This window comes from Jaculus jaculus, chromosome 8 (genome assembly GCF_020740685.1).
Source record: "Jaculus jaculus isolate mJacJac1 chromosome 8, mJacJac1.mat.Y.cur, whole genome shotgun sequence".
NCBI lineage: Eukaryota > Metazoa > Chordata > Mammalia > Rodentia > Dipodidae > Jaculus > Jaculus jaculus.
The window spans coordinates 103773041-103785005 of record NC_059109.1 but is presented as its reverse complement, the minus strand read 5'-3'; the positions used below and the strand labels follow the sequence as shown (position 1 = coordinate 103785005).

Sequence of the window (11965 nt, the reverse complement as noted above, 5' to 3'; positions counted from 1 at the left end):
CCCCGCAGCCTCAGAGTCCTCCTCCTATCTCAATCTTCTTCCACCCCCTGGTAACATCACCTCAGAAGCAGAGAGAAGCCCAGACACTGGTCACGGGGGAGAGGGAGGAATACACATTTCCAGACAATATACTGGGTGGAGGCAAGAGGACAGTTCGTTGAGGTTGTGCTCCAGTTTGTTAATATTAAAAAAAAAAAAAAAAAAAAAAAAAGGTAAAGGCTGCGGGTTCCGTGCTCAAGTGCTAGGCTCGTCCGGCTCCCTTAGGACTTAGGGGAGTTCAGAGGGTTAGGGTCACAGACGTGGGTCTGAGACTTTTCCAAATGGGAGGGTCAGGGAAGCGGTACAAATGAAGGGAAATAGGGCCCTTGTGGGTGAAAAAGAAGAAGGGCGGAGGAGAAAGAAGCGGGAATGGAGCAGAGATTTAAGGGGAGGGGGGCGAACCTAGGAAGAAGAGAGGGAAAGAGGAAAGTCAAGAGACAAGAAAGAGAAGGAAAGGGAGGCGGAAAGAAAGGACAACAGAAAAACAGACCTAAAGAAAGTTGGAGCTGATGAGGCTGCGGGACACCACGTTGAAGCTGGGATGGTGACCAGGCTGCAACAGGCGAAAGCTAGGGTTCAGAAAAGCCTAGAAGACCCCACCCCCACCGGGCTCGCAAAGGAAGCTTGGCGTGCTGAGCCCCTGGCAGGCAGGACGCGGTCCGGGCTTCCGCGCCGCTGGTCCTCCATGCTGCCCGCGCCGGCCGCCCCGGGGAGTGAGTGAGCCGCGGGCCAGCGTCCGCTGGGCTCCGGACGGAGAGCGGCTCCTAGGAGGTCGACGCCGGGATGGGCAGTCCGTGCAAGCTACCGAGAGCATCCGAGGCCTTGCCACCAGGGCTGGGGGGCTTCCGGTCGGCCCCTACGGGAGGAAGCACAGGGGCATTGGGTCACCGCTTAACTCCCGGACCCAGGAGCACCCCTAGTCGTTCCAAGGAGACCTCTGCTCATCCAATCACCTGTGCGCCCGCCCGTGGGGTGTCTATCCTTCCCTGTCCCCTGCATGGAGCCACCTGAGAGGAGGGCTCAACAAGCGAGTCCACTTCGCCTGAACTTCACTCCCATTCTCACCCTATAGTCTGACAAGTCCCCTTCCTCCCGGGGCGGGTCACTATCTGCTCTGTAAACGGGGTGATGCGCCCTGCAGGCGGCGGAGATCTTCCGAACCGTCCAGGACTTTACCAGAAGGAAAATTGAGAGTTGGCATCCCACCACCTACCCACCAACCCACCCCAGACCGCAGCGGATCTCCCAAGCTCCTGGAGCAGCTAGTGGTCTGCGGGAGTGCACGTGGGAAAATCGTGGGGAAAACTGGCCATCAAATATTCCTGCCGGGTGCCTCGGACACAGGAGAGCTGACGCTTTAAATACAAGCTTCCTAGTACCGTACGGGCTGCGCATGGCATATCCTGGAGCCCGTGGGCCTCTGGATTACATGGCAGTGGGCTTGACAGGTCAGGCGGTGCTCTGGGCATAGCTCTACTATTTGGGGTTTTGGAAAGGTGCCAAGTTTTGCTACTGGAAGCCAGAAAGTGACGCCCCAATTGTGCAATGCCATCTTTTCCTTTCTGGAGTCCCCAGGCAGCTCAGCTTCTTCCATGGGGGGGGGGAGGCGGAAGGACTATTGATCCCTAAAGAGGCCTATTTTCAATTTTCTTCTTTTTCCAACAAGTCCTTCAAAGGGGTGAGAGGGAACTCTGGCTTGCTGGCTATCCTTCTCCTCCCAGCCCCAAGCACAAATCTCTCTAACTGTCCGGATGTGGAAGTCACACCGCGGTTCGAACGTGCAAAAGCTCGCAAACACACATGGGCGCACACAAGCTGGTTTCCCAGGCATTCTGACGAGGTGTTGTCAGGCCAGAACAGAACTCCTAGGCTGCTCCGTTCCTCTCTCTCCCAATCAGTGATGACTTCGGAGCCAACAAGTACCCAGACCCTTTCTTTCTACCCAGCCCACACACTTCAAAAGTGAGGAGCTGTTTAGACAATATCTGAGGGGCAAGGGTTCTGCCTTAGTTTCAGAGACAAGGAGAAAATGACCAGGTGAAAAATAAACATGGGGGAGCCCAGAAGATGGATTCCAGCCCACCTTCAGGGGCCAATCCTCCCGCAATTTCGAGCAGTGAGGCAGCTCCCCAGCCACCCGCCCCTCCTCCCTGTCAAGGCCTTTCACGGAACCCTGGGAAATGTGGGTGGGTGTGGATGGGGGCCTCGGATGCCAGATGCCGGATCCTTGCATACTCTAATCTCTTGGGGCTGGAATAGGGCATACATTTTTAAACACTGGGGCTGCAATGGCCACACATGCACTGGGACAAAAACCAGAAGAGGCATAGAGCTAAGTCACAGGAGACAAGGAAGAGTGGCACTGGTCCTCAGGGTGGAGAGTGCCTGTTTAGTGATCCCTGAAAAAACTCAATTTTAGTATTCTCCAAGAGTTAATCCTCGATCAGAGATAACCGGAACAAAGCTGGGAGTTATTCCTGTCAAATATAAATAATATGTCTTCTTTGTGCAAATTTGGTCTGGAAGGCAGAAAGTGGCACAGATTTTATTTCTGGTTTTGTCATTGTAGAGCCCTGATGGAAGGGAGCTTAGAATCCTGAAGATTTGCTTGCTTCAGAAACGTGCTATAAATGCCACCTGTCCTGAGAGAAGGTCAAAGGGTTCTATCACCTTGCCCAAGAAGATCCTCTCAAAGCTACAAAAAGACATGTGGGTGGACATAGAGGTTTCCGGAATGCCACTCCCTCCATGTGAAGGTGAAGTAGGCTTGCCTATTCCTCTCTCAGTTCCCAAGAACTAAGTTCTCCCTTCAGGATTCGGGAATATGAATTATACTTTCTTGCCTACATTATAGGGAACCCATGCTAACTTGCAACAAGATAAAGTTAGTAAGTTGAGATGTATGATTTGACATTTGATGAGGCTCCCCTGAGAATAACTTTTAAGGTGTCCATTTGTACATAGTTGAGAGAACACACTAATAATTATTGTGTTAGTGTGTATGCATTAGATAATCAAATCCTTTTTTAACAGTGTATTCAAATTTGTATTCCAATGACTATGGACTCATATCATTTCAGCAAAGAAAAATTCTATTCTGAAAAGAAATGTGTGCAGTGTTAATCCTACCATTATGAATGTGTCAATTATGGCAGTAATTTGTAGAACCTTTCCTTGTCTTTTCAGAGATCAGTTTGGAGGAAATCTCTTAAGCCTATTTTTATGCTGACCAGAAGTGTCAAAATTCACAGCACAAGTGTTTATATAATTCTCATGCTGTGAAAATAGATAGTAATGAATGATTTTTTTATGATCACCAAGCACAGACACTTGCATGATAGTTTGCGAAATCCTTATTCATGATAAGCCTGAGTGACTGCATAATTCTTTACTCAAACCATTTAAAGAGCTATGTGGGTCAGGACATGAAATCATTAATTTAATAACCAATGTAGCTGCCTATGGCTGTAAGTTTTGAAAACAAGATTTCATCAAAGGAAGTAGATATGATCATCATAGGGACCCAAGGAACTGGCATAATTCGATACTCTATTTCTGACAAGGAAATTGCCTGCTAAAGAAAATCAATCAAAGAATGTATCTGAATATTAAATTCAAATTCCTTCCCAAGCTGATTTTAAAATTAGTGACTGTGGGAGTTACCTGTAGATCTTGTCTACACCCTGTCATCTGTTTGTAATGTAGAGTTTGAGGCACCTCCAAGACAAGGTGGCTCTACTGAGAACTCAAGGAGTCCCATTGAAGATAACAGTCTTTTTCGTTTTTTGCTACCTCTTACTTCTCATTGTAGCCAACCCAAGAGAATCATTCAATTTTGTATGAGGTATATGTTTTGAGTCCAAGTAAACCTGCTCAGCTAACTGAGCACAATCAGGCCAATGCTATTTCAATTTCATTATTAACAAGGATGGGCAGAGGAGAAGTGAGGGACAAGAACCTGAGGAAAGCCCATATCCTGAGACCCTCAGCTGCCTTTAAATAGAGAGCTAAGAAGAGTTCAGTTTCTCAGTTTTAAAAATTCTCTCACACTTGAATTTTCCACTGAATGAGAAAGCAGTATTATTCTGTTATTTAAATTAAACTAAATTGAGTTGTCAACTTTTATAAACATTTTACCTTACTTGGAGTTCTGAATAGTTAGGCAAATGAGCATTCTCCTGACATGGTAGGATGTGTGACAAGGTGAAAACAGAAAACTTATTTTGGGGCTGAGGAGATGGCTCAGCAGGTAAAGGCACTTGCTTGCCATGGTTCAGTAATTCCCCAGTGTCCATGTAAAGCCAGGTGCACAACATGGCACATGCATCTGGAGTACTTCTGCAGTGGCAAGAGACCCCAGTGTGCACGTGTTCTCTCAATCTAAATTTTTTTTCTCTCTGTCTCACAAAAAAAAAAATATATTTTCTTAAAAAATAGGAAAAACCATTTTTTCCACCACTTCACTGCTGTGGATGACACCTTTAATCCTTCCTGCAGAACCCCTCCTGCCTCACCAAGATTTCCTGGAAATAGTTCTTTCTACCTAGGAGGCACCATCACCTGGCTGCCCGTCCTTAGCCTCTCCCGGCTTCCCAGAAGACCCCTCTATCCCATGCTGCCCTTCAGGTTTGTGTGCTGTTCCCTTCGCTGCTGACTCCTTTGAGGTGATACCTCCCCACCCCTGTCAAGGTGAAGTTGCAAAATTTTGCTAATCAGAACCCATACCCAAGCATGTTCAAAATTGACAGATGCAATCAAAGGCAGGTAAATTGTCCCAAATTAAGTGAAAACAAACAAACAAACAAACAAAACCCTCTATGGGCAGTGTTTAAAAAATGTCCCCCAGACTGCTGGCCCTATGGATCAATTCAAATCTCATAGTTAGCTTTTTAGGAATTAAATTTATAGAAGAGAAGGAGGGAGGAATAAAGAAAAGGAAGGAGCCAAACTCTTAAATACATTGCCCCAGAAAGAAAAATGCCCAAACAGAAAACATGCAATGTTCAAAAAGGTCTAGACTTAGGATGCATGATTGAAATGCACTCTCTTTTCCCACATATGTGTTGAAGAGAAATAATTCAAGGGGAGGCCCGAGCCTGGTTGAAAAGGGGGACCAGGAAGACACAGGTGGCTATGACCATCGCAAGAACCCAGGTGTGGAGAACAGCAGGCAGGTCCAACCCCATTTGTAAGGGTTCAAGTGCCAGGACAGGTCCCTCACAGAGAGCAAAGGTTTATGGGTCACACAAATGTAGGAGCGGAAGGTGCCTTTTAGACTCTTACAGAGATGGAGAAACTGAGGCCCAGAGAGAGCAATTATTTGGCCAAGAGTGCCAGAACCCAATCCTGTTGGCCAGCGTGTCCCTGTTCCCCTTCTCTCGAGAGAGTCGAGGGTGACAGCGCTGCAGCTTCTCTCAACCTCTAACGCAACGGTATTACTTTCTAAGGGACCCCTATTAGAAACGAATCTGCTCCAAGACGCTGCTGTGTTAACATTTAGCTCGAAAGACGTGTTCTTAGAATTATAAGAGCTACCCTTCTCCCTCCCCCCCTTTTCTCTCTGTCTCCCTGTCTCTCGTCCCCCCCCCCTTCTGCCTCCCTCCCTCTCCCCCTTCACTCGCAGAGACTCCACAACCCCTCTTCTAACCTTTCCAGCTGCTGCCCCTCACCTTCTCGGCTGGAATGCTTGAAGGTCATTGCTGCAGCCAGCTCCCCGCCGTGCACAGCCACACCAGCCCCAGGAGGCGCCAGCGGGGGTCCCTGCGCCGGTGGCCAGGGTGGTCCCGGGGAGAGGTAGCCGCCGCCTGGAGCGCTGTACACGCCGTGCTGGTTGGAGGCTGGGTAAGCGCAGGCCGGGAGGAAGCCGCCCACCGTAGTGAGGCCCGAGGTGGACTGCGGAAAGAGAGGGGACGCCACATCAATAGATAAACCCTGCGCTGGGTTCTCCAGCAAGCAACGTGGCGACCTGGGCCCCCAACTTTCCAGTCGCTTGTCGCTACGCCGGGACTAACTGGAATCCAAAAAAAAAAAAAAAACTACTCAAATATTATCATAATGATAATAAAAAGAGTAGACGCCTTGGTTTGGAGAAAAGGGAATCCTGTGGTCGGGTCTTCCAGCTTGCTTTTCAAAGCCTCCCAAACTAGGGCATCATCCCGGGAGACGAGGAAGACCATTGCGGGCCTGGCTCAGGGCATTGCCTCCTAGGCGACTGTCCTTTCTCTCTTCCTTCCTCACCCTACCCCTACCTCTGGCTAGGGAAGGTCACCTCAGGCCCTGCCTCGGGTTACCTGAGTGTATTTAATGTCAGCCTCCAAGGCAGGCTTCTCTAGTCCATTCACTGCTGGAGTGGCAGGGAAAGCGGTGCGGTTCACGCTGGCCCAGTCTTCCATCTTGGGGGAGTACGTAGCGCCTTCGCTCCCAGCCAGGGCCCCTGCGGGGGACAGGGTATGGAGCAGAAGGCCTGGGCACAGGTGCGGACCCCCAACCCAGACGTTTGCACACCAGCTATCTGTGAACGAGGTCAAGCGTCTGCCGGGCACCTGGAGGTAGTCACACACTCCAGGGCCATCTGAAGCGGAGAAAGGGCGCAGGCCCGGCACCCGGGACTTTGCTTTTCCTTCTGACAGGCCAAGGAAAAAAGATTATCAGGCCTGCCCTTCTCCTCTCTCAACACTCCACCCGCTTCCAACGAAAAGACAAGTAGCTGGGGCGAGGTGCAGCCCCTCCGCTGCTCAGAGTGGGCAATCAGAAAAGTCCAAGTTCAAGATCAGCCTCAAGAAAATTGTGAAAACCTCCTCTTCGCCTCTTAATTCTCAACTGGAGAACCGGGGGACTGCGCTGAACTACCTCTGCAAACACCAGGGGTTTCCCAAATAAAGCATAAACCAGACAGCCTGAGTCACGGCCCAGGCACACTGCTGCAGCTGCTCCCAAGGGTCATGTGGGCGCGCCCAACCAGCTGAAGGAAGCCCCCATATCTGAGTTCAGGACTGGTGGCATCCCTTTCCAGCCAGGTGCCTGCTCCTGACCACCAGAAGCTTTGGCCCACAAAGCAAGGCCAGGCTTGTATAGAGCCACCCAAAGAAACAGTGAAGAGAGCCTCAGAGGCTGCCCACCCTGTTGAAGCCAGGGCTAAGCCATCCACCTTCCTCCTTTGTTTCTTTAGAGCTGCTATGGAATTTGCTGCTTACCCTCCTAAGTCTGATCCATTCCTTCCCCAGCCACTGAGGTCAGGGGACGAAAGGCCCCCAGGTGCCCTTTTCCACCAAACTTGTCTGAAACCTGCTGCCTTTTGACCCCACTAGAAATGACCAACAGTTGATTTTATTTATTTATTTATTTATTTTGGTTTGTTCTTTCGTGGAAGGGCTTCACTCTAGCCCAGGCTGTCCTGGAGCTCACTCTACAGTCCCAGACTGGCCTCAAACTCACTTCAATCCTCTTACTTGTGCCTCCTGAGCGCTGGGATTAAAGGTGTTTCTTTAATTTTAATTTTAGGCAAAGCACAAATCTGTGCGATTATCAGTTGTGGCTGTAGGGCGCCATTACCCCCATCCTAATGACAGGACATGCAAGACCTTTGGACATGCTAGCGATCTGGGCCACACTAACAAAAGTGACCACAGGGTCCCTTTCCTTCTCACTTAACACAACCGCTGGGCCTGAGCGAGGGGCGGTACACAGAACCCTTGAAGGATCCTGCGTGGTAAATAAAGGGTCACAGAAGGGCCTGAACAGTCTGCTTGGCTTAGATTTGGCGATAGGCTTTTGCATTCATTGAACAAGAATGAAAAGGGCAATTTCAGGCCTCTGGATTTGTGGTCAGGGACGGCTCTTCCATTTGGGAAATATTTTCAGTATTTGTCATGAAAAGTTCAATGTGTCCAAAGGCTCCCAAGGAAGGCTCTGGACCCCCAGTTTCCCTGCCCAGTCCTGAACTATCTCATAAGCCAAAACCAGTCCAAGGAGGAGGGCTTGTGATGTGCTCCCTCGCTCCAAGTTCCTCCCGGCCCCAATTCTGCCCTTGCGCAGAAAGTAGTTACTACAGAAGACACCACAACTGACCTGTTTGCTCCATAAACGTCCGGATGCCCAAGATGTTGCTGACCGAATGTGCGGAGGGCCATGAACGAGGGATGCTGACATGGCTGGCTGAGCCGGGGACTCCGGGGTGGCTGCCCATCTTGGTGCCCGTGGGCGACACGGGGCTGGGATAGGGGTACTGATAAATGTGATTGTAGGGCAGCGCGGGCTGCGGCGGCGGCTGCTTACTTGCTTCGTATGGCCCGGGCTGTGCCAGGCTGCCAATCTTGTTGCGAAGGATGCGACTGATAGAGCTCACTGAAGGCACGTTGTACTTGTCACACACTCCGTCGGCCAGTAGCCGGTCGCGGATCTCCCAGGCAAAGATGCCAGGGTCTCCCTGCTTGTAGTCCCTGATGTGTTTGACCACGTTGGGGGTGGTGACTCGAGGTTTGCTGCCTCCGATGGCCCCGGGCAGGATGGAGCCAGTCTCGTTGTAGCGCGCCAGGATCTTGCTCACGCAGCCGTGGGAGACGCGGAGTTGCCTACTGATGTCACAGGGTCGGATGCCCAGCTGCGCCAGCTCCACGATGCGCAAGCGGATGGCGTTGGGAAGGGGACGGCCATTAACGAACACGCCACCCAGCTGGTTCACTTCTCCGTACGTCTGCTCTGCGGACACGCCGGACACGAGTGGGCCGGCAGGGAAGAAAACACCGGCAGGTTAGCCAGGGGTGACCAGGCACGGCGGTGGACCCTGAACCCTGGAGTGCCTCTGACTAGGACCTGCAGGTCCCCCCCCCCCCCCCACACAGCACAGCTTCTGAGAGCCAAAGGTCCGGGACCAGCTCCAAGCCAGTGAGCCACAGTAGGGAACCCTAAAGAGGACACCTCGGTGCCCTTTCGCGACTTTTGCTAAGTCTGGACTCAACCTCCCCCCTCCCCCAGAACTTAAGGGACAGCCCCTCGAGGGCTTGCAAACGTGTGGAAGATGCGGCTGGTCCGGGGACCCAGGACTGTTTGCCCGGGGGGGGGGGGTGGTGGGAAGAAGGGCATCGCAGGGAAGGGAGGCGGCGGAGTCTCTACCCACCTCCGGAGCCCGCCCGCGCCCGGCCTGCCTCTCCTCGCCCCTTACCCATAGCGCGCGGGCGGGCCAGCTGCCTGGCGCCGGAGCGGCGGGGGCCGGGCCCGGCGCAGTCCGGGAAAGCTCGGGCGCCGCCGCCGCGGGAGAGGCATAGAGGGAGGGCGCGCGCGAGCCGAAAGCCGCGGCGGCCCGGCGGAGGGCTGGAGACGCGCCGTGCGCCGCTGCCCCGCGCGCCGCCGCCCACCGCGGGGCCCGCCGCCGCCGCCGCCGCCCGCTCCCAGGACACTCTCCAGGCCCGCGACCCCAGGCCCAGGGTCAACTTCATCCGATTGGGAGAAATTCGTCTGACCGGGAAGCGGCGGCGGCGTGCGAGAATCAATTTGACGTGTCCTCCACGTCAATCTCGGCAGTCACGCCGGAGACGCCAGAGTTGGCAGCTCATTGGTTCCCGTCACCGGACCCCGACGCCCCCCCTCCCCGCCCAGAAACTCTACCCCTTCCTGCTGTCCTCCCCCCTTCATCTTTCTCCACCCCCACCCATCTTTCTCCACCCCACCCCTCTCTCTTTCTCCCCCCCCCTCTCTCTCTCTCTCTCTCACACACACACACACACACACACACACACTCCCCAAACACACCATCCTAAACCCAGCTTGAGCCTGGGCCGCGACCGTCCAATCACTGGTGCGGCTTGCAGTCTCCCAGCCTCAAACACCCTTACCCCCACCCCCGCCTTGGGAATGATAGGAAAGTCATTTCGACCTGGTCATGTATTAGTTTTGGTTTTAGTTTTAGTTTTAGTTTTATAAATCAATTCTACCACCATTACCAATAAAGTGTCAGAGGATAAAAGTTGATCATGGCAAAAGGTCTGGGATATGGCTGTCTCTACCACCCCCCTCCCTGAGCAGAAGCCAGGCGAAAGTGAGGTTAATACCTGACTAGAAGAAGAGAGTGAGGTCCAGCTAATGTGGGGTGATTGGGTAGGGTGACACGGAGTGACTCCACAACATCCCATTTCTGTCTCTCTCCCCCAGGCCTGTTCTCGGAAAATCTTTATCGTGTCTAATAACCACCTCAGAGAAATGGGGTAATTTCAGTGACTCAAAAGTACCACATTCTCGATTCTATCTTTTATAGCCTGGCCCACCCACCAACACCTACTTCTTGACATAAGGAGTAAGCAGGAAAGGTAGTGTCACCTCTCCTCCCTCACCTTGCCCCTCCAACACGCAACTTCCTAGCAATCTGCAAAAGGCAGAATGTTCTAGACCAGGACATTCCCTTTCCCACAGGCTGTGAAATCCTGCATGCTTCCATCCTCATTAGTCTAGCCTAGCCTTTCTCCCGCACCTGCAGTTTCCAGGAAGTCTCTGTGAAACAACCCAGTGGCCCTTTCTCCATTTAAGGGACAATTTGCACATCCCTAAATTCTTTGGCCTTGGCATTATTAAACGCCAAGCCTTCTATTCCTTGATTCTGGGCTTCCCAGCCTGCCTTGCTAAAGGTGGTGACAATTCCAGAGGGACTCACAAGGAGCGGGGGAAGGCGCTACAGAGTGCACATCCTATAGTTTCGTGCCAGAATGGATGCAAGGATTCCACACCTAGGAGTTTCCAAGTGTGGGACTACAATGCAAAAAGCACTGGGCTGGCTATGTAGGAACCAGAAGGAGTCTCTGGAAGGAACCTAGGAACAGTCACAGTTCCTGGGACTCTCAAGGGCTCCTCAGAAACACCCTCTTCACCCTCTCACGACCCTCTGTAGTCTCGCTCTTTGGGAGCAGCCCAGAAGCTGCTCAAAGGGGCCCAGAGATGCTGCCCACGGTTCCGGCAGAGACTGCCCTTGGTCAGCCTTGTTCTAGGAGCTTGATGAAGGATCTGACCCCTTTCCCTCTCCTGGGGAGGGAGTAAGGGAATGGGAGGGGAACAGCGAGCATCACTGGCTCCAATCAACCTATGTTTGTGAATTCAAGGAGCCTGCACCATAAATTCGGAGATCTCCAGAGAGAACTTACAATGCCCCAGCAGGCTGACAAGAATCACCCAAGGAAAAGGAAAAGCTAGCTTCAAAAGAACCGAGGACGCTTCCGGTTTGACGGCCCAGAGAACACCGTACAGCCTGGGCTCTAGGAGCCTCCGGGAGGATGCAGGGACAGGAAAGACATTCAGGGGTCATTGGGAGCAGAAAACCCATTTAGAAGTCTAAGCCTATCCTAAACAACCTCGCGTCTGAGTACGGGTCCAGGGAATGGTTTAGATTAAGGTGTGCATGCTAGAGGCAGGAGCTCCGTGAAGACACCAAGTTGAGGCCCACAACTGAAGGGGAAGCGGGCCTCTGAGACTTTAAGGAGTGGGGACTCCCTGGTTCTCGGTTCTCTAGGTGTATCGGAACCTGATAGTTTCTATCTCCAAGCTCTTCGTCCGAGTTTCAAGCCAGGCAAAGGGATACCATGAAAAGCGAGCTCCTCCTACGCCTGGGGATCTCTGTATCCATACCTCACCAGTGCATCCCAGTATTTTTGAAAAAAGAGTGAATAGGCACACTCAGAGAGCACATAAAGCAACCATTAGGGCTCAAGCAATAAGCGCGGTCCAGAGGGCACCCCACTCCTGCGGGGGAAGGCAACCCCGAGGCGGGAGAGAAGGTGGAGGAGAGAACTGGGGGATTGTATCTGGGCAGGGGGGGTGCTCTCTGGCCCAGCAAAACCTGCGGGCCTTCCGCCCACCAGAGTACAAGTCCTCAGCACTCAGCTGAGGAGTCCACACTATAACAGCAGCTCTCCGGGCCTGGCTTGGAGGAAAAAAAAAAAAAAAA

General features: G+C 52.4%; 1 protein-coding gene across 1 annotated transcript; it reads right to left on the bottom strand.

Annotated features, from left to right (window-relative positions):
• Positions 1-723: 723 nt before the first annotated feature.
• Positions 724-9473, bottom strand: Pax1 (paired box 1). The gene is made up of 5 exons (XM_045157421.1): positions 9200-9473; positions 8107-8736; positions 6330-6472; positions 5709-5931; positions 724-895 (listed from the first exon to the last, which is right to left on the bottom strand). Exons 1-5 carry the CDS (start codon positions 9471-9473, stop codon positions 804-806), a joined length of 1362 nt encoding a protein of 453 aa, XP_045013356.1. The 3' UTR covers positions 724-803.
• Between the last annotated feature and the right edge of the window lie 2492 nt (positions 9474-11965).